We start from the raw sequence: 27,210 nt of genomic DNA on the forward strand, positions 1-27,210 counted from the left end.
GATACCAAGTAACCCCCTGTGTGGTGAACATACCTTTGTCCTCCCTGGGACAAAACAGAGCTGGATATATGTCAAACCTGCGCGTCTAGATATGCTAGAGGTGCAAATCCATTGTGTAGCTGAAGATCATTGCTAGACCCTTTCCGAGACACTGTGGAGCACCCAAACCCCAAAGCTGACCTAATGGGGCCTCTCTAAGGTGCCTATCACACTGAGGAGGGTAAAAGAAACCCAAGGTATAAAGTAGGATTTCAGAAATAATAGACAAAATTGACTTTGTAGCAAACAGAATTTGTTTCACTATCAGAGGGTTTCTCAAATTGACCATGACACAGTCACCTTCACAAGACTTAGGAGTTTCCCCGTTCCATCGCACCCTGCACACATAAATTATCAAAGTACAGGGAAGAAGTTGAAAGATTCAACTGCCTTGAGAGCCAGTGGGTTACCTTGTTTTAATCTGGCTATAGCTCTCCTCTGAGCCCTCTCTAATTGGGTGTACATTAGCTAATACAAGAAAAGAGGGTGTTGAAACCGGGGGTAGTTGCATTACTTTCCCCAAGGGGGTGCCCAAGATTGTTGGTGCACTTAGCCTGAGTGGGGGAGCTATCATAATTATAGGGTTGAGAACAGCTGCTCAAGGGACAATCGCTAGGGTAGACAGGAGGACCGATAGGGAAACAATTTTGTAAGATATTCTCTTCATCCAATAGGTTTTTGGAGAAACAGGTGCCCACCAAAGCTCTCTGTAGCAGGACTGCATGACAACTAACCTGGACAGCTAGTGCTAGATGGGGTTTGGGAATTGTGAAATGGAGAGGCCTGGGAATAGAAGTCAGGTAGAATTAAAAGGGAGAATGTTCAGAGTGTGTAATCTATGCTCCAGGCTCTCTAAAGTTCTAACTGCATGGTCCAGCCCTCCCTCCATTTTGAACGGTCTCTCCTCAAAACCAAGCAGACAAGCCTCTAGGGACTCAACAATCCTCGGAGTTTTTGTGGCAATGTCTTGCACGATAGTCACTGAGCCAGCAGGGGCCTACATGGGCACCATCCATGTCTATAGCCTTCTTACATTTCCTGCCCATTTTACTTTATGGGGGCAGCTGGGCTGTGTTAAAGGAAAGTTTTGATTTTGATTTTGACTGTAAGCCAGCGGGTACAGTCTGAACATCCTGGACAATGGCCTGAATATTGTTAAGGGGAAATATTGGGCTGCAAATTTGGTTTTGACGGAGTTGACCCAACCCTAGGCCTTTTAGAGTTAATCTGGGCCAAAGTCCTACCAGTTAAAGGAGCCATGTCAGGGGTTTCACTAAGTATTGAAGCCGGATTGGAGGCCAGTTGGTCTTCCACATGAGTGATTTCCTCCGGCAAAGTCCCCACAGTGCTATTTAGAAAAGCCAGGATGTTTTTCTGGGTTCTAGGCCTTTTTTTCAGTGGTATTCACAATAGTTGCAGTACCACAATTGGGTTTAACTTGAAAACTAGCTGGATGCCCGTGCAAGCGACCACTGCAAAGTGCACAGGTGTTAGCCGCCAGGTGAGTTTGTGTGGGGACTGGCAGTTAACCACAGCTGCACACAGCTAAAAGCTATGCATAAGGGGGTGGTAAGTTTCAACCTGATAGAGTCGCATTATCACTCACCACCACACTATTGCACTATTGCACGCCCACAACATATCTCCATACAACCACCAGTAAAACACTTTTACCTTTCCTTCTAAAAAAAGACAATATGAAGTTATGACTGCCTATGATAATGAGGCCCTAATGCATGCTTAAATCCACTAAATGACACAGTTAAATACCAGTTTTTGGTTACAAAATAAAGCCAAAACATCCTTGAATTTCTCCGGTTTGGCTGGCTTGACAAATTATAGTACTGACACGCAAATCATAACTCACACACCAAATGCAATGTTTATGCTCACACAATATTTATAACAATAAATTATTAAAAAAAAAACACATCTTTAAATTTCGATGCATAGACAAAATTGCCTTACTGAATACAGAGCTATGTCATTCATAACGTTAATGCTAAGGAAATATGTCATGTCACTAGTGAGCTCATGTATGTTATTGTGAAGTTATGTGTTACATCAAGGGTCAGATAACAAGCATTGGATTGCATTTGGTGCGTGTGTGGATGGCAGGTGTGTGAGCTATGGCTTGCAGAACTAACCAGTATTCCACAGCTGAGGAAGTACAGGTTTATTTGTTTTTATTTTGTAACCACCCTCAAAAAAGGTGTCAAGAGTGTAATAAGGAGACAGGAGAAGCATCCTCTTATCCCAGAGATGTGTGGGGGTCCCAGAGAGGCAGCTACTGTTCCCCATAATAACAAAAAGAGCACGGCAGGAAAAGCTGTCCTTTCCTTCCTGGCCTCTTGAGATTCCAACCATCCACTTCCAAGAATCTGTACACCTGAACTGACGGTAGTCTGGGAAGGTTTTGGTTGTATATGAAGTAACGGCTGTTGTCACTGACACAAAAAGTTCATGAATGCTTGAATGAATCTCAGCCACTGGCAATCTCTCGGGGCTGGTGTTCCGGTTCAGGGAGGACCTATCTTGGCAGTTACAGCTGGACTTTTCCCACTGGAGCAGGGTCAAATGATTTGAATGTGGCTGGGTACAATCTGAGGTGGCATGGTGTGCAAAATAACAATGGATTGGGATGTGACCCATAGTAATTACTAGTGGTTGAGATTAATTCAAGCAATCCATCCATCACTTTTTGTATACTTCAGGGTGTTGTCAGTGAGGCAGATTCTTAAATGAACCATTAAAGCACTGGGTGAATGTAAGAGAGGAGGGTTCCTGCCAGGATGGAAGTGGTATTAAGAACCGAAAGTGTGTGTTTAGAGGCTGGAAGAGGTATAGAAATACTGATGGAATAGTCTGCTGTTGACAGGTTTTAAAAGTTTGTATGGAAGGAGGCCAGTGGTTTTTTGTGAACTGTGAACTTTGTTCAGTTTCAATTACATGTGTCCTAAGGCAGAAGAAAGATAACAATTATTTGGGTCCTTCCCCCATATCCACCAGGCGAAGGGAACGCCCCCTTAAATAAATTATATCAAAATAATAAAAAATGTTCAAACACAGGTTAAGAAGTGATGCTTACATACCAGAAGGACCAACAGGAAGTAGTAGAACTGGGTCTCCGACCCCTGCTGCAGCAGGTGCTTCATCTGGGAGGCGTTGGCAGTGAAGAGGGCCATGTCCAGGAAGCCCTGGGCCAGCGTCTTGGTTCTGGCATAGGTGTTAATGTTCCTGATCACCTGCAGCAGATCACATGACATGGCAACAGCAGTGTTTAAGCAAGCAGAACCAAGCATATCACAAATCGAAAAAAAATACAGGGGCACATTTACAAGCCCCTTGCGCCACTTTTACGTCACTTTTAACATGGGAAAAGTGACGCAAAATTGGCGCAAGGGGCTTGTAAATCTGCCCCCCAGTCTTTTTCAAAAATCCCCCCCCCTCATTAATTTAGGTCCATATGTACGAACACATTTTCCCATAGACACAGAATGGGTAAAATCCTTTGATACTTCTGACCTCTTAGTCTTCAATTCGTGCCCTGGTTTAAATGTATCTGCTTGGTTTGTCTGTGGCGCCACCAGGGAGTGACATCTTTGAGACCTGTGGCTCTCCGTAGATTAACCAGGGAGCAGCAGTCCTCATTTTCTGGTAATTAAGTCAATTTCCAGTTGATAGCGGTACATCAGAGGTGCCCCCGCAGGTTACGCCGCCTGAATAAGCAATGTATATGGAAATGAAATCGGCCTGGTTGTAAATGAACCATAAACGAAAATCATTGTATGTAAATATGGCGCTCTGCGTGTGCGTCTGAATGTTCTCGAAACCCGACCTGTTCGACGCCTCCTGAGAACTGGAAATTGGTACCCCTGGCGTGTATAAGTACATCTGGCGCGAGCATGTTTTGCTGCTCGGTGCTTCTTGAAATCCCGCAATCACAAAAGCATAATAAGTGTAAATATTCATAAAACGAAATGACTGTGAACTGCATTCTAGGCCGTTCCAGTTAGACAACATGCACAACCAACCTTCCCCTTTTTATTTTATAATTTGCATTGATTATCCCGGGTAGAGTTCACTTCTTTCATTACGATGCTATTTTGGGATTTACGGAAAATGTTGCTTTCATAATTGATTTGGCAAATCATTGTTGAGGGTTTTTTTTTCTGCTTGCGATGAAAACACCTGCACTTTGAATAAATCTCGGAGCTGCCTGACTCCTTGAATAGCTGGCTGCGGGACATTTTTCATTGTGCGCTTATGCCGCCCTGTCAGTCTGTCACAAAAATGAAGGCAGGGGTTCTTGACATGGCATTTCGTTCACTGGCGCACACTTTGGAGTGACTCCGAGATTTATGTTACATTAGGCAAAATCAAATATGAGGAAAGGAAGTACAAAAAGGCTCGAGATTTTGTCATATTTGAACATTTTATCATGGAAAACAGTATGTAACAGAACACGTTTCCATATAAAGGACGCAATTAATATTCCATTGTGTATAATGATGCCAGGGGCTTTGGAGGCCATTGTCACATAACAATGCAGGTCCCTATACAACCCTACTTTTATCTTCGTTATGTTTTGACACTAATTACTTTTTATTTGTTCTCCATTTAAGCCATTTCTCTTTTGTTCCTTTACCCCCCCCCCCCCTCCCTCCCCCCCCAGCATATGAGCAGCATTGTGTCGTTCCCTATCATATAGAAAGGTTGCCACCATAGAGTCAAGCATGGAATATCTAACTAAATTTAACAAAGCTGAAATGGAAATGTATAAGAAGTAAAATAAGACCAAACCCACGAACAATAATGTCAGACCCACAATAGGCTTCTTAAAGCGCGGTTCATGTTGTTTCAGTCGAAGACTGCATTCGGTTTTCTGCACTGAAATGGCTATTTGTCCAGTAGGATGTTGAGCTAAGGATCACTGTTTTCCGTCTGTACCAGCACAAATGCCACAAATATGCACTTTCCACACAGTAGATAATTTCCCCCAAAATATTAAATATATTAGCTAGAGACAACTGCATGTGTGATGGCGAATCTTGGAAAAAACGGGTAAAAATAGACTTCAGGATTGGTTTATACGGCATCATAGGAAGACATAAGTATGGCACGTCTTAAAATGGGGGGAGAATGAAATGCTACAATTGTCCTATAATTTTCAGACTGGTCGTTAAGTGGATGTTGTTGGTCTACTAATGAAGATGTATCCAGGTGGCAAAGGTTACCCTAGAATTTTAAAAATACAGTGGAGCAGAGTCGAGTGAAACGTGGACAAATCACAAGTGATATTGAAAGTTGGTTAAACGAACCAGGAGCTGTTCAGTGGGATCCTTTTAGAAACAGCTGTGAAGTGAAAGGAAAGGTCCTGGCAGGAGAAGGTGGCTCTTAAGGCCAAAGCAGGGTAAAAAAAGACTCCACTCAACAGGTTATACGAGTGTTTTTTTCAAGCCAAAGCCCTCTCACGCAATTACAGGTCTAAGACACAACTGGAACTGAATCAATGCTTTTGAGTTACCTCAACAGCCCTCATTCAAGATCTTGAGAAAAGGTAAAGTTTCAAAACACTTTTGAGTTTCAAGTGGGAATGCTTCACAGATAGGTTTGAAAGAGGTGTGGTGCTTTTGACACAGCTCAAAGGACTCGTCTTTTTGTTGGACTCTGTAGTCAAGTGAAAGAGGCTATGACAGTAGACGTTCCAGTGATAGCGTTCTTAATCAGAACATAGCTCTTCCACTCTGTTTCAAACACAGAACCCAGGGGCAAGTGTTCAGGATTTTGTGAGGTCCTTCTTTTGCTCTCAGTGAGAAACTTTCTAGGCTTGGCTGATAAATTGCTACTTGCCTTTGACTAGATTTCCACCATCTCTGTCAGGTAGTTTTTCAGGGATTCCTTCTGCTTGCTCACCAGCAGAGGCAGCAGAAGATCATCCCACAAGTTCAGTGCCAAAGCAGAGCATCCCCCTGTGGTAAATAATTTAATTACCGGGACTTAATTTGATGCGGAAAATCTATAACAATAGCTCAGTAAAATAAGAGGCAGAATCCGTGGTATTAGAGGTTCGGAACGGGCTTTATTCCAGAATCAATTTAAATTGAGGCTCCATATTCCATCACCACGAAGGTTCAGGAAGTGAAGACCCAACTTTATTGACAGGTAATCATTTTTATACAATAGGCATTACAGTGAAACAGATGGAGGAGGCGTAACAATTGATAGCAAAGATAAAACATACATGCGTAGCAAAAGTGGGTGTAACTGGGTGTAACTAAAGAACGTCATCAGGTATGATGTCATAATAGGGTGGTTCCATGAAAGAATTTCGCAATGTCAGCAGAAATACTTGGCAGAAATGCGCGCGCAGCAGCATGACGTGTGATTGACGTGCAACTAGGGGGTGAAGGGGACTTGACATTTAGCTCTACATGTGGCGACAGAAGTCTGGAGGGTCAAGTCAACCTAATCCCAAATCATATCTAACATCCTATGTTTAGAGAACTATGTTATCCAAAAGAGAGGTCTCTTAGAGTAGAATCTTATTCTATACTGACTATACTGACTGTTAATGCGTGTACAAGCGTCTAAGTGTCTACACTAGATGCGAGGGCCGAAATCTTTCATAGTAACAGGGCTATGAATTACTTGCATGAAGACAGAGAAGCCGGGCCTTTTGCTCGGTAGCTGAAGGAATGTTTACTTAAACTACTAGACAGGAATGCATTGGATAGGGAGCGGAGCAGATAATTTCGAAGGTGAAATACAGTTTTTGGCAGGCAACAGGCTGATGTCAGGCACCGTTAGCCGCGCAGAGAATGAGGACAAAGTTCATGGGTACAGATGCGAGCTCAGACTGGAGCTTTCAGAGGCAGAAGGCAGAAAAGACTTGATGGCAGAATCAGGGCCTACTCGTCTGATCTGTAAAATGGCATAAGTGAACCATATAAAGGCGGTGGCCTTTCATACTTAGGAATGGAATATCCGGCCCATTCATGGCGGATCTGAAAGAGGACATGTTGACGGTGGACGCACATGTGTTTGCGTCTTCATAACTGGAACTGGAGGAAACATACATGTACTTATGGTTTATACATGAAACCGTTGGGGTCCAAGATAGGGGACATAACTGACCAGAAAAATCCATATTTCCACATTCCCTCCTTGTCCCCTACTTGCCCGTCAAGAGATATCAATCTTCATTAATCCATCGATCTGTTCATATAGCATCATTTGTTCTTCTTTCTTCTTCCGTGATGAATGAAATCTTGGTGGTGGAATACACGATGTGGCACACAGACCACAGATCGCTTGTCCACATTGTAGACATAGACAGCAACTGAATAGTATGAGAAAGCCAATACCTAGGAAGGATAGGACCCTCCATCCAAAGGTAGATAATACACTCCAAAACCAACTGGACCAAGTCCAGGTGCCTGGATTCTGGTGTATCTGGCTTACAATCTTATGAAGGCGAGTTATGGCTTTATATAATCCGATGTAGCAGGTACCATCCCAATCTAGTGGCAAACGTATGTATGCCGTCTGACCACATATGAAGTAGGAATGACGGGAAGCTCTAAATGTAGACTTGCCTTGATCACTAAATTCTATTACAGTGGTGCATCTACTATGGCCCATATGTATGGAACCATTCTTTCTTACACATAATTCACCTTTTACTGGAAATACTGACATGGCGGGCAAAATTGGAGTAGCTTCGGATTTGACATTCAAGATCATGAGATTGAGCGTAAAATTACCTAATCCATATACTTCATTTTCTAGATCAGTTCCTGTTCTTTTGGGAAGTCCCTCCTTGTTGGGGTGGCAGACTTTGAGTAAAACTAAGTTCAGATTTCCCCATACCCAGTTATCCTGGTAAACTGCAGAATTCGAGTCTAGGGAATTAATTAAACTAAACCATGCTCCACAGGAGCCATTGTGTGTGAACGGATATGGGAAGAGAGGCAGAATTCCTTGATAGGTCTGATAGGGAGGGAGTCGGCCACATATCCAACAATTTGTAGCATTGCTAACCTGATGGGAATGATGTAACATACTAATAAAAGTGTTGTTGCGCAGCGCAAATCTATATGACAACTCATGCGGGGGGAATTCACTAAAAGAATGTTCAGCAGTAATATTGTAAACATGTCTAGAAATAGGATAATATGTGTGCAACAATATACTTGCAGTAATTATTAAAAGACTTAGGAAAAACAAAATTAATAACGTCACTGTGCAATGACTACGCAGTGATTTACAGTACGCATGTCGTTTCAACTTTATCCTTCTGTTTCTTTCTCTATACAGGTCTAAGGGGTACATGTCTGAGACAAATTCGACCGCTTCACCTTGGAGAGGACTTAAACAATCAAATTGCCTGACTGGTTAGACCTGAGTTTTAGTTTGTATTGTTCATGGCTATTCAATTCAACCAAAGGAAGTTTAGAGTCACTCGGGGAAGACACGCAAGGTGTGTCGTTTACGTCTGACGGTAGTCCATGAAATTTCTTGATATGACTTGAATGTATCCAGCCTTTTCATCCTTCGATCTTTACGGCTGTCCTCGTTGTTAACAATACGAGCTGAGGCGATCTCCACCTAGGATCCAGCTGGGACTTCCGGTCAAAGTTCCTCACTAACACCAGATCCCCTGGAATTACGTCATGGGGTTTCACCTCGGTGTTGTCGGGAAAGGCTGCAGCTACCTGTGAACGACAAGATTGTAGTGCAGACATCAAGGAAGCCAAGTAATCTGTCAGCATGTTACAGTCAACATCAGTTATTTTTCGTGGTATAGGCGTCCCCCACATATTTGGTGGTCTACCAAAGACCACCTCATAAGGGGATAGCCCTGTTCGAGAGTGCGCTACCATTCTCATGTAAAAGAGTGCAACTGGTAAGGCTACTACCCAGTCGACACCTTTCTCTCTACATATTTTGGACAATCTAATTTTCAGAGTTTGATTATGTCGTTCCACGAGACCTGCTGCCTCGGGGTGTCGGACACAGTGGAATCTCCACTGATAGCCTAACAAGAGTGAAACGTGTTTCATTAGTTCGGAGGAGAACGGCTGGCCGTTATCTGAGTAGACAGCACGTGGTAAACCGTATCGTGGGAAGAATTCTCGAACCAACTGTTTGGCAGTAGTTGGGGCAGTGTAATCTGAAACCGGGTATGCCTCTGTCCAACGGGAAAGAGCACAGACAACTACGAGAACATATTTGAATCCTCGACATCGTTCCATCTGGATATAATCCATCTGGAGGACTTCAAAAGAGTGACCAGGAGGCTGAAATCCACCCTGTTCTACGGGAATGCTTTTACCTGGGTTAAACTGACAACAGATCATACAGGTACGGACTTTTTGTTTAGCTGCTGCTCGTAAATGTTTGTTGAACCAAATGTGTTGAATGCTGTCTAGCATAGCTTTTTCTCCTAGGTGCGCTGGACTATGTACAGTGTTAATGATAACTTGGACCATTGAATCAGGAAGGAACCACACAGATTTTTCTTTCGTCATCCATCCTTGATCCGTTTGGGTCCCTCCTAATTCAGTCCATTTCTTTATTTCATCTGGTGTAGCATGTGTCTGTATGTCGATTACGTCAAGAGCGGGATCCTTAACCGTCATGCAATGTGTTGGTGTCGGAACTATTGTCTTTGTCATGTCAGACGTGTGAGTTTGAGCAGTCTGTTTAGCTGTTCTGTCAGCTAAATCATTGCCTTGGGAAATGATATCAGTAACTTTCGTATGAGCTTTACATTTCATAATTGATATTGCAGTGGGTAGATGTATTGCATCTAGTAAGGCATGAATAAGGGGTCCGTGCTGGATGTGGGTACCGTGAGAAGTTAAATAACCTCTCTCTCGCCACAGCACGCCGAAGTCGTGTACAACTCCGAATGCATAACGTGAATCAGTATATATGTTGACTTTCTTATTCGTAGCTTGAATACAGGCTTGTGTCAGAGCGATGAGCTCTGCTGCTTGAGCGGACAAGGTATTTATGCGATTTGTTTCAATAACTTCAGTATCTGTTGTGACTGCATACACGGCCACTAACTCTCCTGTACTTGTTCTCATACATGAACCATCTACATACAACGTCAGGTCTGGATCTGACAATGGGACATCTGTCAAGTTTTGTCTAGGTTTCGTCGTGATAGTGATAACTTCAATACAATCATGTGCAAGTGGGTCTGTTCCGTTTACTGGTAACAGTGTGGCAGGATTCAATGTACTACAACGTCTGATTTCTATATGTGGCTGAAACAATGTTAATTCGTAACCAGTGAGTCGTGCTATAGTCAAGTGTTGTGTCTGTGTGCGGTTCAAGAGAACCTCTACTGCATGTGGTACTTGTACTGTCAATCGGTGTCCTAACACTATGGCATCGCTTTGTCTAATTGCTAAAGCTGTTGCTGCCACTGATTTCAGGCACGCAGGCAGAGCCTGAGCTACGGGATCTAATGTACTAGAAAAATAAGCACACGGTTTGTGTGATCCTGCTTGTTCCTGTGTGAGTACTGACAAAGCAGTACCTTCGCGTTCTGTAACAAAGAGCGTAAATTGTTTGCTGTAACATGGTGTTGCTAGGACAGGTGCTTGACATAAAGCTTTCTTTAAACTTTCAAAAGCGTGTGTATGTTCCTGAGTCCAAGGGAGGACAGTCGATGTGGCTGCCTCCTGTGTTGTCAATTGAATGAGTGGTTTTGCTAGAAATGCATACTGAGGGATCCACTTCCTACAATATGAAGTGAGGCCTATAAAAGCCCGCACCTCCTTTTGTGTCTTGGGTATTGGTATGTTAGCTATTAACTGGATGCGATCTGGTGTAAGCTGCCTTCCCTCCTTGGACAGCGAGTGACCAAGGTAAACAACTCGCTGGACACAGAATTGCAGCTTAGACGGGGACACCTTGTGCCCCTTTTCGGCCAAAAATTGTAATACCGTTAGTGAGGCTTTTTCACATTCAGGTTCGCTTCTAGCGGTGATCAGCAGATCATCGACATATTGAAGCAGGGCAGTGTTGACTGGCATGTGTATACTGTCAAGTTCTCGTTTCAGTGCTTGGCTATAGATGCTGGGGCTTTCTGTGAATCCTTGGGGTGCGCGTGTGAATTTAAAGCTTCGTCCATTTAAACTAAATCCGAACAAGTATTGGCTTTCCGGATCTATTGGGACACTGAAAAAGGCATTCTTGAGATCAATTACAGTAAAGAATGTTGCTTCGGAATCAATAGCTGTCAGTAATGAAGAAATGTCTGGAACTACGGGGTATTGTGGTACAATACATTTATTTAATTCGCGCAGATCAATAACCAATCGATATACTGGCGGAGCCTTTAGATCAGTTCGTTTAAGAATCGGAATTATCGGTGAATTACATACATTGGAGTCGGTCTCCACAACCACTCCTTGGCCAATAAGCTCGTCAATGATTTGCAGTAAAGCCACTACAGCATCTGGTGGTAACTTGTATTGTCGCATTCGCGGTAGTACCACTCCTGCCTTTAGTGTAACTCGATATGGTGTAATGTTCATGCAACCAACATCTGTAGGGCCTTGTGCCCATAAATGTGTGGGTAAAGTCTGCAGTCGGGAATCCATGTCTCGGGACACATAGTGCCCTTTGAAATCACGTAAAAACAATCTTACTCCTTCCGGAGAACAACATATTATAGCTCCTAGAGCTTTCAAAGTTTTTATACCTAACAAGTTTTCTGGGCATGATTTAGTAAGCAATAAATCTGTAGTTCGTGTCAAAGGACCAATCGTAAGGGGAAGAGGCTGTGATACTTCGTTAACGATAGGTTTTCCTGAAAACCCAAGGGAAATATTCTGTGAGCCTGAGAGGGGTGCCCCTGGAACTTCACTACGTTTTATTGTTGTTCGGCTTGCCCCTGTATCAAGTAAAAATTTTCTATCTTGGCCTAATAGTTCACTGTGTACATAAGGTCCTTCTTGATCTACAGGGACCTCAATAAGGGGTAAGCCAACTTCCCTCTCTAGGCTGTTTCATGAGTATCGTTGGTAATCAGGATAGTCATACTGTGCGGTCTGATACATCTGTCGGGTCGTTGTTTGTGTGGCAGCAATAGGCTGCTGTGGTGGAGCTGGCATGGACTGTTGCGGAGCTGGCATGGACTGTGCATGCTGCGGGGCTCCTTGTTGATTCTGATCCTGTCTAAGTGGCCGTGGTCTTTCTTTTGTATTACCTATGGCGATATTATGTTTTAAAACTGGACAATCGTGTACATAATGACCTGGTTGTTTACAATAGTTGCATGTCCCTTTTACAGGACCTGTTGAAACACTGGACTGTGTCATACCCTTTTTATGACCGTCAGCTGGAACTGTCTGGGAAACTAGCATTTTCATTTTCGTGTCTTTCATGCGTCTTTGTTCATGTTCTTGTTCCTCTCTAATTCTATTGTGATGGTACTGTAGCATTTGTAACATTTGTGACGGAGTGTTACCTTGCCAGGTACTCTCGAATTTCAATACTCTATTCTTAACTTGGGGCAAAGAATTTTCAACTAACTTTGTCACAAACAGATGTGGATACGATTCGCTACTTGCTTTTATTCCACTATTTATACCAAAACATTTTTCGAATCGGGCGTAGAAATCACTAGTGTCCTCGTCTGGTTTTTGTTTACAGGCTGAGATTGCACCCCAGTCTTCCTTTTTCGTAGTTAATAAACGTGGCAGTACCTGTACTAGTAAACCTGGTAGTGTTTTGGTCTTCTCCCCAAGCCCTGCACCTGGACCTCGAGCTTTTTCTTCGTTTTCTAATGCTGTCCAATCTATCTTTTGGTCTCCCACCTCCCAATCCTTTTCCTTGAGTTTTTCATAAATGCCCGCAGGCATTAATACCTTCAATATCGTCATAATGTCTGGATAGGTATACTCTCCCATGAGCAACATGTCTTTAATTTCACGGTGGAAACCCGCTGGGTCTTTGTCATGACTGGGTACCACCTTCTTCATTTCCAATAGCTCTATTTTAGATATGGGTGTGTATACAAACACACGTTTAAACTGATTGTCCTCACCTTTTATCGGGTGCACTTCGCGTAAGGGATTCTGTCTATCCATATAGTACGTCGTTCTTTCCTTGATGGGCAGTGAAACATGTTCGGGACATACGAAAAGAATGTACTGCTTTCTGGATTCTAGTATTTCTCTAATTAACTCAGTACCTGAACCTCTCCATTTATTCGTGAGTAATTTAGTCAATATATCAGGTAATGGACCAGGATCGGAGTGTTGGCCTTTATATAATATAAGGAGTTGTTGAATCATATAGGTACCAGCTAAACGCTGTTCATCTGGGGCGAGGTTCAAAAACGTGTGTGCTAGTGTATCATCACTATATTTTCCGGGACTGTCAACCCAATGAACGGCTGACCTGGCTAATTCTTGTTCGTCTATAGAATCGAGTATATGATAACCCCTTCGTTCTCGGAGTAGGTTGTCAGCGGCTTGGAATGAATGTTCGGGGGACCTTATATTTATTATAGGAGTTTGGAAATTTCTGCTATTATCTGGACGTACCGGACGTATCGGATCAGTAAAGCATCTAGTATTATTGCAAGATCTTCCTCTACCTACATAGGCCATGGTTTCTAACTGTCCTGTGGGTAGTTCTAATTCCTCCTCCTCCTCGGTTTGTTCAGGTTCGTCTACTGCTAATCTTTCTTCGTGAATTCGTTCTATTTCTTTGCGGATCTTTCGGCACATAGCTACTATACATGATCGTTTATCATGTCTCCCCTCTGATATATTCTGACTCCATGTGGTAAGAATTTGCATTTCTTTCGGATTTACCCCTGGTCGGTCTTGATTTCTGATCACACAATTTATGAGGAAACGTAACAGTTCCCCCTGTATTTCCACTTTTTGGTACTCCATGGCTCTGTCAATACTTTCGGAATCTCGTCCTGACTGGACAAAGTGATATATATTTTCTAAGTGCGTAGTCATTCCTGGTAGCTTCCCTAAATATATAGCAGCTCGTCGGATACGTAATGATGCTAGCATCATTTCGTCCCCTTTTCCGGGCACCGGGTCATATCTACAATCTATTAGAAGTTCCTTGAGCGTGTTGGGAGTTACTAGTTTGGGCGTACGTTGGTGAGCTAATTCTTGAAAGGAAAGTTTATTTACTCTGGGTGGCGTAGAAAAAATGTTTGATGCACCTCCGGTAGCCCCACCTGAGGTGCTGGATGTGAAAGGATTCGTCGAACGTGATATCGCAACTATAGGATACAGATGTCGAAGCAGATGTGCTTGCCTGAACTTGTGTCGGAGTTTGCTGTTGCGGAGGTACAGACGGAAGAGGGTCTTGGCGTTGAACCCCCTCTGCAGGCGGTCTATGTGGCGCAGCATTAGTATACTCGGGAGCTGCGTCGTCTAAATAAGAGGAAAGAAAAACATCTTCTGCGGTTCTGGGATGCCCTTTGGGATGTACCTTTATCGGAAACAATGGGGGTGGCAAGTCTTTTGGTATCTCCGGAGTAGCCTTAGGTAATCCTTCGGCCAGGAGAGGATACATACCATTCATAAGGGTATTTCGTTGTCTGTCTACTTGTTCTGATTTTACTCGAATACCTTCTTCAATTAATATATTTTCTCGAACTTTATTTGAATTCTCCTTACTCTTCTCTTCCTGTCTACGTGCTTTTTCCGTACGTCTATACGATTCTTTACGCCATAATTCAATGGCGTCTTTCTGTGATTGTCTAGCTTTCTTTTTCCATAATTCCTCCTCTACTTTCACGATGCAATCTGCATCCCAGGTCCCAGCTGCGGGCCACCTGTGACTTTCTGGTAATTCCTTGGTGTAGTCTACCCATAAATCAAGAAATAATATGGCGTCTAGGCCATGTTTATGATACATAAAGTACCCTGGAGTGTCCCTAGGAGGAATGGGAACAGCTTCTTCGAGTAACCCTTTTCTAGTTTTGATCTGTCTTAATTTCGAAAAGAGCGGCATTTTGAGAACTGATCTGATCTGATACCTAAATTTTGAACACGTTTAATACAACGAAACACAATAATGAACAGTCATTCATACCACAATATACAGAACATATTTAAAACATTTAACATTTAATGAACAACAATGATGGCCGTTCACTAAGCATAATACTCGATACTAACTAGATAATTCTGACTTCATATACTAGACATACTTGATATACTGCTAAACAGTACAGATACACTGCTGAAACAGTGCAGACCGGATTTGTGTACCCAAACCCGTCTTGACCGGCACAACCTATGTGCACGTCAGAACGCCTCCCCGATAATGGTACTCACCGGGTAGCTCGGAACGGAAGGCCTCGGAACTGAACTGAACTGGACTCGGACCGGACTGGACTCGACTCGATACTTCGGAACTTCGGAACTTCGGAACTGGTGGGCCTCTGTATACCTCGGATCTTGCTCTCTCAGCTAGGCTCTGGTCGGGATACTTCGCACTTCTCACCGCCTCGTCTGGGTGTTGATCGCAGCCTCAGTTACCCCCGCTCGGCAGGAGGGAGATACAGGAAATCCTGTGGGTACGCGTTGTTGTCCGTCCAGCTGTGACAGGAAACCGGGCCTGCAACGCACCTCCGGCGCGTGAGATGAGAAAGTGTCCCTGTTCGGGCGCCATTTATGTGGTAAATAATTTAATTACCGGGACTTAATTTGATGCGGAAAATCTATAACAATAGCTCAGTAAAATAAGAGGCAGAATCCGTGGTATTAGAGGTTCGGAACGGGCTTTATTCCAGAATCAATTTAAATTGAGGCTCCATATTCCATCACCACGAAGGTTCAGGAAGTGAAGACCCAACTTTATTGACAGGTAATCATTTTTATACAATAGGCATTACAGTGAAACAGATGGAGGAGGCGTAACAATTGATAGCAAAGATAAAACATACATGCGTAGCAAAAGTGGGTGTAACTGGGTGTAACTAAAGAACGTCATCAGGTATGATGTCATAATAGGGTGGTTCCATGAAAGAATTTCGCAATGTCAGCAGAAATACTTGGCAGAAATGCGCGCGCAGCAGCATGACGTGTGATTGACGTGCAACTAGGGGGTGAAGGGGACTTGACATTTAGCTCTACATGTGGCGACAGAAGTCTGGAGGGTCAAGTCAACCTAATCCCAAATCATATCTAACATCCTATGTTTAGAGAACTATGTTATCCAAAAGAGAGGTCTCTTAGAGTAGAATCTTATTCTATACTGACTATACTGACTGTTAATGCGTGTACAAGCGTCTAAGTGTCTACACTAGATGCGAGGGCCGAAATCTTTCATAGTAACAGGGCTATGAATTACTTGCATGAAGACAGAGAAGCCGGGCCTTTTGCTCGGTAGCTGAAGGAATGTTTACTTAAACTACTAGACAGGAATGCATTGGATAGGGAGCGGAGCAGATAATTTCGAAGGTGAAATACAGTTTTTGGCAGGCAACAGGCTGATGTCAGGCACCGTTAGCCGCGCAGAGAATGAGGACAAAGTTCATGGGTACAGATGCGAGCTCAGACTGGAGCTTTCAGAGGCAGAAGGCAGAAAAGACTTGATGGCAGAATCAGGGCCTACTCGTCTGATCTGTAAAATGGCATAAGTGAACCATATAAAGGCGGTGGCCTTTCATACTTAGGAATGGAATATCCGGCCCATTCATGGCGGATCTGAAAGAGGACATGTTGACGGTGGACGCACATGTGTTTGCGTCTTCATAACTGGAACTGGAGGAAACATACATGTACTTATGGTTTATACATGAAACCGTTGGGGTCCAAGATAGGGGACATAACTGACCAGAAAAATCCATATTTCCACACCCCTTCTCTTGGGTCAGCGGGCTGATAGTCTAGCTATGGAAGCAATCTTCAGTCAAGCTGAGATGCTGGGCATGCAATAATTCTCTCCGGGAGAGCTTGACCTTAATGATGTTTATGAAGGAGGCATTATACAGTAAAATGCTGAAACCTAATGGGTGGGATTTCTTGCCCCAACATGTTACTTAGGCAATCTCAAATTCACAACCATGGTACCATGTCCCCCTCAAGGATCACTTCTATCAGTAAGGTAAGCAATAATGCTCCAACGTGAGACTTTCCTATCAACAAAACATTCCGACAGCCCAAACCTAGGGGCAAAGGACTGGTCCATTCCTCCCATTGAGAAACCACTTTAAGCATTAGTAGGCATGTGCGGTGGTTCATTTAATTTCCATGTTAATTAAGAGGGACAAAAGCCCTATGTTGAAGCCCTCTACCTACATCTCTGTGCAATTTGAGCCGTTACCTTCCGTTGCTCACCCTGGAAATATTCTTACTCCAACCTTTTTGTTGGGATTTCAGAGTTTGAATGCCCATGCAAAACTCTGGACAAAGTCAACACGCCTATGAGATTCTGCGAGTTCTACACATTTTTGCATGCGCGTTCCCCGCAATGCTCATTTGTTCCATCCCCTAACTCTGAACTTCAGTCTGCAGAAAATTTGCCACATCTCTGAAATGTCCTCAGTTCGAAGCTCCATCTGCAGGAGAAAATGTTTGTGGTTATATGTGAATCAGGGAACGTGGACATTTCTGCCCGCCCGGCGGGCGGTGTGCAGGCAGGCAGGCAGAAAGCCCGACCACCATGCATCCGACGGGCTCATTGAACCCGCAGGTGCTGCAGAGGGCCTCCCAATCCCTACAATGGTGGTGGTGCCTACCAGGCACCAGTGTAGGGATTAGGATGGTCCCTCCCCACCATCCTTTCCATGGTGGTTCACAAGCCACGGGAAAGGCTGGCAGGGATGGACATTGAGGGCCCGTAGCAGGCCCCCCTTCAACCTGGGCTCTTTTCTTTGGGTTTGGGGGGGCACCTATGGTGCGCCCCAACAGATCCCTGTACCAAGTAACAGGCACCGCATGGTGCTTGTCACATTGTACAGGGATGTGTTACACATCCCTTTTTTTCAATTGAGGCGGGTGCTGCAGCCAGCAGCACCTGCCGCAATGGAAAACCTGTACAATGCGACCGCCATGGTGTCAGTCGCATTGTAATTTGGCCTGTGGGTCCCCGACACAATGTTGGGCGGTCCCCATCTCCGTTAGGGTCCGCCCGCCATCCTAATCAGGCCCAAAGTGTTTTATATAGCTCAAATTTAACTATTTCACATAAATTATAAGCAAGTTATTTTATTCTCCTAGGCACTGTATTACCAAACCAAATAATTCTTACTTTAATGTGCTAACTCATATCAAGAAAACCCTAAGCACAAATGCTGTCTCTGTGATTAGCACACGAAAGCCAGACCTAATAACAATATGGATCAACTGCAATCATTTCATGAACTCATGAAAATGAGAGGCTGCATTGCCCGAGCACCAACATCTGTATATTTCTGTATCATGAGTATAAATCTGTACTCATACCAGTTTAATAATCCACTCCTGCAATAATTAACCTAAGAACCTTTCTGCGCTGCTCTGTAAGTGCATGTGCTGAAAGGAAATTTATTTAATTAAAAAAACATCTAATTGCAAACAAATGACTGATGGCTCTTGTGCTTGAAGTGAATACTGAAGACCAATGATGCGTGATTATCCAGGATTCAGCCCAGTCTGTGATAGAATATCCTGGAGTTTCGAAAAGGGAAAATAATCTAGTACACAAGCTTGCATGAGTAGACATAACTATGGAGTGCATGGGTTAAAGGACATGGCAATTAGAGCCAGGAGCACTAAATCATTGATCCTCAATGCTCCATGCACCTGAAAGCCAAGATCTTTGGTTACTTTGGCTTTCACAATACATTGGTCAATCGCTGGGACCTACTGTATATAATAGATCAATGGACCTCTGCTGTAATGAGTATCAATGGCCCCAGCTGCGGAGAGGATCTAAAGCCCCAGAAAGGATGAGTATCAATGGCCTCTGAAGTTGCGTGTCGGTCTAGCTTGTAATACAATGGCTCCTTTTTCACCCATTCTTCAGGGTCTACTGTAGTTTCAAGTGATTATTCTGTTTGTGTTTTATGTACTCTTGCATGGGTCCTTGCTGTGAATAGCCACCTCTCCAGAGAGGAGAACACTGTGGTTTGTTTAATTGTTAAGAAGGAAAGGTATGGTCAATCAAGTGGATATTTATCCAAGGAGTTCCCCTATTACAACCATAGTCAAAGAAATGTCCATTGTGTCAATTAAACACGCCTCAATCCTGATCATGCTATTCTAGTTCTGGATGCCCATGGAGATCTTTCACAGCACCTAAATCTTGACCAGATATCCTGTTTAACTGAACTTCACACACAACTCTGACAGTACGCCTAAATATGATCTTGCATAATCCCCACTTATTCATCTAATGCAGAAACCATGTGACCCTTGGTGGCTGCAACTGCATATGGGAAGTTTGCATTAAGTTTCTGTCTGCTCAATTGCTACAATTCAAGGGCAACAGAACCATAAGGCATTTTATCTAGGTACAGCGTGTTCATTCCAAAGAGAACAGACATGGCTTTATTTGTCCAAAGTCGCTGATGGTCGGCATGATGTTCTGGAAATTCTAGCAGGGTTTCACAGGTTTAAACATAAGGAAGTGAGAAATGGGAAATCTTCTAAGAACTTCATTAACCAGAACTAGATACTCTTTACACTTCTCATAAGAGCTGGGAATCGAATTTGTTTCCCCACTTAGTATTAACCCCTCTAGCCCTGCTCCTACAATGCTATATATTTTAGTTATTGTACAGTGCCATAAAGCAGGACCATACTGTACAATGAAATCACCAAGATGATGCTGCAGTTGGAGTCGGGGAGCTGTGGAAGTAAAGACCAGCTGAGGAAGAACCAGAGGGATGAAGTGATTGTATTGACGTGCACACTGGAGAAGAAAGGTGACACATCCCGACCTTGGGAAAAGGGTAAGATCAAAGAGTTTCCTATAATCACAGAAGCTCAGGTGTGAAAAATGGGGATAAGAGGGATAATAGGTAACGTGGGGGGCATAGGCCCTCCACTCAGTGCAATAGGAGCTATCAAAAGCCGACATATACTGATGCAGCCTCAGCTGCATGATTGCCCTAATCAGCAGTCTGGCATGACACTTGTGATTGTGTTTGAGGTGTTCTGATCCCACACAATCCTAGGCACTTTTGTTATTTGCAGCTGCTCCATTTGTCTTGAAAAATTTACAGCCGTGAAGGCAGACGTGGGAAACCCATGGGCAGGGCAGTACAACTTGCATAGTACCTGAGCTGAAGGAAGTGCAGGTTTGATGATAGTTGCTCTGGCAATGAAACGCTCAGTGTCTATTTCAGGCGAAATCCATAAAGCAGCATAAACAAAAGTCAAGCTCAAGTAGAACGACAAGATGTAAAATGACCATGAACATATCAGAATAACAATGAAGACGTGATGAGGAAATTGCAAGGTACGGCTAGACTATTAGGAAAAAAAATCGAAATTACTTACTAGCTAAGCAATGCAGACCAAGACACTAAATATTAAACATCTTGAATTGTGCAAATAAACCTTGATTCATCAGAGAAAGTTCAAAGTACATTGGTTAGTGAATTCGGTCAAAAATAAGGCAAATTTAGGATTTAGGAAGTGGTTGAGAGGGCTGGAATTCAATACAGAGTTTGCCAACAATTTGTTGTGGCCCTCTTCCCCTTGCAACAAGCCAAAAAGAGCCAGAAGTAAGTCGCCCCAAGACCAAAAAGTCCTAGGACACAGAGAAAACCCATAATCCTTGCTTATGTGTCTAAATCAATGACTAGTTTGTATGCCCAGTTCCTTAATATTACCCTTTGTAGTACAGAACATAGGTGCCTCCATAAAGAGAATGGCTTGAGCTCTCTGCCTCTGTGGATTTGTCTTGCAACTCATAATTGTAATATTGTGGCGCAGCCGTCACTTTTAACTCTTTGCAGCAATTTGTAGAGTCTGCCTGCGTCACGGATACGTTTTCCTCATCGGGTTGTGGAGTTAAGAATAGTAAATCTGCACGTACCCAAATATACTTACTTTTGGTTGCAAGTATTTTGCTATAATATTATTAGCATAATGTTTCTTAAGTTGATATCCTGACATACAACTGCTGAAACAGTGGTAGATGGTGGTGTAAGGTGTACTGTGATGAGCACCAGTCTATTTTGTTTTTATATAATTTTTATTAAAATGTAACATCAGCAGACTTTATACAGAATTCAATCATGGTGCTTGGTGCTACATAATATGAAATCTATTATAATGGCGTACAGTGTAATATGGAACCTCTTGCATAGAGGCGGGAACAATTGGTTCAGTAAAACAGTAGAAGGGTCATGTACATGGATAGTGTTAGAGCCTAAGGTGATGCTGCAAGGGTAATGGGGTCCGACTGCTACTGAGGTGCTTAACTAACTAATGCAACACTGGTAGACCGGGTTAGTGTTCAGGCGCTAGCGATGATGCTTAATTTGGCTCGTGAAGGATCCTGTGGTAAAGTGACCGTGGGTGTTGTCAAGGGGATGATAGGTTTGTGGGGTAGAAGCCAATAGAAGGGGGCAGCTAGTGTAAAGCAGCCTTTGGATGTCAGGGGAGAGTCAGACCCTACAGTCCTATTGGGCATCTGGGGTGGGAGGGGGTCATTCAAGCCGAAGATGTTTAATCAACGGGTGTCACTAGAAGGAACATCCACAAAGCATCCTGTTCACCACAATAGGGTGTCTGCGAAGGCGCAAGCTTCTTCACTTTGGAGGGCCTACCCACCTGAGTGGGATGTGGTACTCTCAACACTGGGCTGAAATTGATTTTCCTCAAAGTGTTTGTTACTTTCCACATAGCGTATGCGCAGTGATGTGCTGTTCTCTCAGCACTGTGTTGTGTTCTGTACTGTGGTTCCTATTTCTCTGACTAGTATGTTGAGGTGCACGGACTTAAATATCGAAAATTAAATTTAAAATTACAAAATTAAGAAACAATATTTCACAATACAAATTATGATGAGAAAGGTTAACAGGGGAAAGGGCATGGGCTGACCTGGTCTGTGGATTGGGTCGATTCCTTCAAAGGTGCAGTGAACGGGCTCAAGACCTCTGGGTGGCAAAACAATGAAGAGAAACGTCACTGAGCACAACCCGTCCTGAACCTCAGGAGTGGCCAAGAGTGGAAATGGCGAGCGGAAAAATGCTAGGGGGCTTCTGCTCATCTACAAGGAAGTAGTATTGGAACGTGCTTTGAGGAAAGGCGCGAGGCACTATGTAAACATTAGTGATTTTTTTTTTAAATTATGCGAAGAAATAAAATGTTTTATTCCTTGCCATTCTCCAAGAAGGGAGCTCTATATCTCTGCCACATCCCCTAGAGCCGCTCTCTGTGCCACCACCACCCACCTGAGGTGAGGAGGGGCAGCATGTACGCACAGGAGAATGGGGGCATAGGGGCGACAACAGTCTGTTTTGCAAGCCCCATGTATGTCTCTGGGTCTTGAAGGCTGTGGGGCAGTGGGCAGATAGATACTCAACAAGTTAAACCAGACGAGATCCGCTCAACTGAAGTAAGTGGAAACTTTGTATCGGAAGCGCCCACTGCAGCTGCCAGTGAGGCACAGAAAACAGAAACATGGAAGCCGTCGTAGACAGACTGCTTCGCATAATTATACAAACACGCCACCTAATAAAATAAATATATAGTTTCATTGTAAGCTACATTTGTATCTCAATACACTGATAGAATTTTCAAGTCATATTTTCTCAATACCATTATTTATTGTGTATTTTAATTTGTATGTGTTCTGAATACAAAAAAGTTATTTAGATATACTTTAAGTAAGCCTTTGTTTACGACCTGAAATGGGTTGCTTTCAGGGGGGGGGGGGGGGGCAGTCTTTAATGTGTCTTCTGCTGCTTTGAAGCTACAAGTTCCTGAAGGCTTCTGTTGCTATTGAGAACAGTGGGACGTATGCTTTCCTTTCGGGGCTCACTCCCCATGGTTGGCCTAATACAGATAATAGTCAGATGGGAGAACCATGCCTGCATGAGAACAATGCTCCTCTGACCTGATGTAAGATGCAATTGACACTGTTACAAAACCATGACTCAAGGGGCGCACCCAGAGAAGCAAACGATGAATAGAGCTCACCCAAAGCCCCTCGTTGTGTCTAAAGAGAAGATGAGCTCTGCCAGGAAGCTATGGTTGTCTCTAGTCAGACCTAAGGAAGGGTGTTAATCATGCCTGGTTGCATTTCATTGCTGGTTTGCATGGAAGAACAGCTTCTCTGTAAGACTTGCCAGATTGGTTTGAAAATCATAGGATGCTATGGGCGTTTCCAAGATCTATTCATAACTGTAGCTATTCCTAAACGTACTCATTTGCACTGCAAACAAATTGATTTTAATAAGCCATCAGATTAAAATGTACGGCTAGTCAAGGTGAGTAAAATGAATATGCTCTAATCCAATCTGACAAGTGTGTAATTTTACTTTCTACTGTAGTCACACACCTTGTCTCCCTATGTCATGTGCATGAGTCTAAAACATCAATTAAAAACATCCCTGACTGTACCTTTTTGAGCAATTAAAAAGAAGAGTGAACGAAAGATCTCCTGACACTTTAGAAAACCAGAAACGCCAGGAGTGCATTTTCTAATATAACAACGAAATCACAATCCGACAGGGAAAAAGCCACATTATTGGTAGGTATAGAAGAAGTAAGGCAGATAGTGCGCTATGCAAGCGCTATTTAACATTTCGGGACAGATTTACTATTTTTTCACATCGCACTGCAGCGCCCGCAAATGCTGCACTGCACTACGTGAAAAGGAGAGAGAACTCCCTATTTACTCAAATAAGGCACTCTCCTCTCCTCTCACTAGTGCCAGCGCTGAAATCAGCTGCCATGCGCCATGGAGACACCTTTGCACCATGGTGCAATGGTGTCTCTGTGAGTCTACCATAGGTTTTGTACTGGAAAGAACCCTTCCACTACAAAATACTACGCACAGACTCACTTTAACAATGTTCCCACTTTGTATGTGTGCTGTAAAGTGCAGCACACATGCAAAGTTGGAAAAGGAAGAAGAAATGAAGGCATTTCTCCTTCCTTGCGCCAACTTGAAAAGGAACCAGTTTTCTCCCGCTAAACCCAATCTATTTTATTTAGTAAATTGGATTTAGCGTGAGAAACCTTGGGAGGTTGCTTGGGAACGCCCATGCACCACCCTTGGTACGCCCCCATGGCGCAGTAATGCTGCTGCTTTGCATTTCTTTTCCGTTATTTCCAGCTCTAAACAAGTTTAGTGCTGGAAAGTAAATTGGGAAAAAAAAGATTTGGCACCGATTTGATCACGGCGCAAAATCTTACTAAATCTCCCCCTTCATGTTCATTGTTTACAGCTATTTATTTTATTAACTCTCTGGCTGTTTGATCGGCTGAGCTTTGATTTAACGGTTAAATGCTGGTTGAAGTGAAATAATTAAAGAAAATAAGGTTGTTATAACAATTAAGAAAAAATCCAATGTGTGCACCTCTTCACCATATCAGGCTATGGCGTTTTCTTACTGTTTTCCTCTGTATATTCAAAAAAGTAAACAAAGGTAATCAAGAGCATATCTTAGATTCAAGTATAGGGTTAACAATTATTCTAGGATTGATGCGGACCTTCAGCAGCAGTGGCGGTTAGTGGCAATATGACAGCACCTCACTATCCATCCCCAGTTCTATGATAACTTTGAATTATCACCCCTTTTTTATTAGACTGCATATAATATAGCTTTATGGAGCACTGCTGAGGGCTGTTAAAGGAGCTCACGTTACAGTATTTGTGGTGGAGCGGGTCGGGGGGAGTCGATTAACCACAGAATAGGATTTATTTATTTATTTTCCCTATTCTGTTGTCTGTCAATATCCCCCAGTGCCCTGCCCCGCCACTCTTATCTGCAGGTGCTGCAACTGCAAGAGAGAGGGCCTGTAACAACTGGTACAGCCCGAGGCATGCGGAATGTAATGCTATTAGACAAAGTAAGCACAAGGAGATGAAGGACAAATATTACTTAAATCAAAAACGTTAAACAATATTTCCTTCCAAAATATTGCATTCTGTACCTCTGCTCATTTTTTTTAATTTGCTCCACCACCCTCCCCCACTGCCCAGACCCCCCTATGGTCCTCTCGGTGTCCAAACCCACCCCCCCAAAGGAAGGGGAATTGCCCACCCTACCCCTCCCCTCACCACTCAGGTGATACTCCCTTTTGGGTGCCATGGAATTGCACCCTAGGTGATCTGACCCTCCCCAACATCAAAAACCAATTTTCCACCCTTTCCAAGATTGATCTATGACACTGTAGATATTTCTTGTAAAAGTTGCTCGGCTTCATCAACATTAGCAAACGTGGAATTTTCATTTTACTAGGACTCTTAGGTTTGACTGCTGTGCAATTGTGGCCTGAGCGCCCTGAGCTTTAAACAAATACAAGAGTTTCACAAACTCCTTTTGCTGATGCGCCGCTGCTGCGGACATGTAGGAGAAAATATGGCAACTAAGTCCTTCTTGGCTCAAAAATTTCTTCGCTTGGATAGCTTTAGTGAGTATTTGATCTTTTATACGATAGTCAGCAAAGTTCACCAACATTGTCCGAGGTAACTTGGAATAAGGAAAAGGCTGGGATGGTACTCTGAGGGCCCTTGTAATGGTGAGGTTCCCTACAAATTTTGATTTAACCCCTTCAGTGCCCGCCCCTTTCCCCGCCCTGTGCCGGCCGTTGTATTAGCGGGCGGGGTCTATGACGAGCTGGACTCGTCATGGGCACAGCGCCACCGCGGCCCATGACGAGTCCAGCTCGTCATGGGCACTGAAGGGGTTAAGTAATAGCCATAGCAATGGGTTATAGAGTTCGCATTATTTCAATTAATGTTAATGGCATCTCTAACAAGCAAAAGTATGGGAGATTAATAAGATGGCTGGCGTCATTTTCACCACAAATTTTGTTTTTACAGGAAACTCATCTTAAGACAAATACACCAAAATTGTATATTCCTAAAGCTTTTTCTGGGGCCTATTTTGCATCTGCTCAGGCAGCAATAAGGGGGGTGGCCATTTATTTTGGATGTGGCTTAAATTGGCAAATTATCAAGATCTAGAGAGATCCGTTTGGCAGATGGATATGGGTTATAGTAAGGGTGAATGGAAATATCCTATATTTCTTGAATTATTATGCACATGTTGTAGATGACCCTATAGCTCTCAAAAGGATTAATGATATAGCTAGAGCGGCAGTGGGTTCAATAATCTTAGGTGGTGATTTTAATTTTGTCCAAGATTCAGTAATGGATTCATCTAATAAAGCTAAGAAACAGCTGAAGCCAAGGACCAAAAAAGTGATAGACATAATGAAACAAGATTACCAACTAGTTGATCCTTGGCGTAAGATTCATACTGAAGCAATGTAGTATACTTATTATTCTCGCCAATACCAGTCTGCTTCCCGTATCGATTTTTTTAAATTTCACGCTCCCTGATATGTTTAAATGCTGAGATATGGGCTAACTCCTTTTCAGACCACTCTCTGCTAAAGGTTGAAATCGATCTAGAGTTAGGAAGAAGGGAAAAATCCAGGTGCAGATGAATAGACTTCCGTTAACCAAACCACAATGGATTAACATGGATTCGTAGTATCAGAGAATGGATCACAGAGTTTGTTTAAGTCAATAAGGGTACTGCTAGGCTTTTTCCAATCTGGGGGGCTTTTAAGGCCTCAATGCGAGGACAAATGATCTCCTACATGTCAGAGCAAACAAGCGCACGTAAGAGTAGAATAGCAGAACTCCAGCAAGCTGTCGATGCTGCCTTATTAAGAGAAAATAGCTCCTCTGGGGGTGGTCATCGGGGAGCAACTAACTAAAGCAAAGCAGGAATTGAGGGAGTTTTTTAGTATTGAAGAGATATCTAGCTCGCAATCATACCAGCAGAGGGTTTATGAGGAAAGCCAGATGATAGGAAAATTGCTGGCATAGTCTACCGGAGTAAAACAGGAAGCGGCGGTAATCTATGACGTGGTGGTACCCGGGACACAGATTTTAGCATTGGGAAAAGATGCAATTGCCAAAACATTTTTAGATCATTATAAGGAATTATATACAACTGATTACCAGATATCAAATCTACCA

The 27,210-nt window shown here is 43.2% G+C and overlaps 1 protein-coding gene across 1 annotated transcript in view; it reads right to left on the bottom strand.

Moving 5' to 3' along the window:
- LOC146776075 (ninjurin-1-like) overlaps positions 1 to 27,210 on the bottom strand; it is a 213,287-nt gene that overhangs the window by 141,100 nt on the left and 44,977 nt on the right. Inside the window, exon 2 of the mRNA XM_085637892.1 lies at positions 3,132 to 3,284. Coding sequence (XP_085494018.1) covers positions 3,132 to 3,284 — 153 coding nt within the window. The remainder of the gene's footprint in view (positions 1 to 3,131; positions 3,285 to 27,210) is intronic.

The sequence above is a fragment of the Triturus cristatus genome, chromosome 12 (genome assembly GCF_964204655.1).
Source record: "Triturus cristatus chromosome 12, aTriCri1.1, whole genome shotgun sequence".
NCBI classification, from domain to species: Eukaryota; Metazoa; Chordata; class Amphibia; order Caudata; family Salamandridae; genus Triturus; species Triturus cristatus.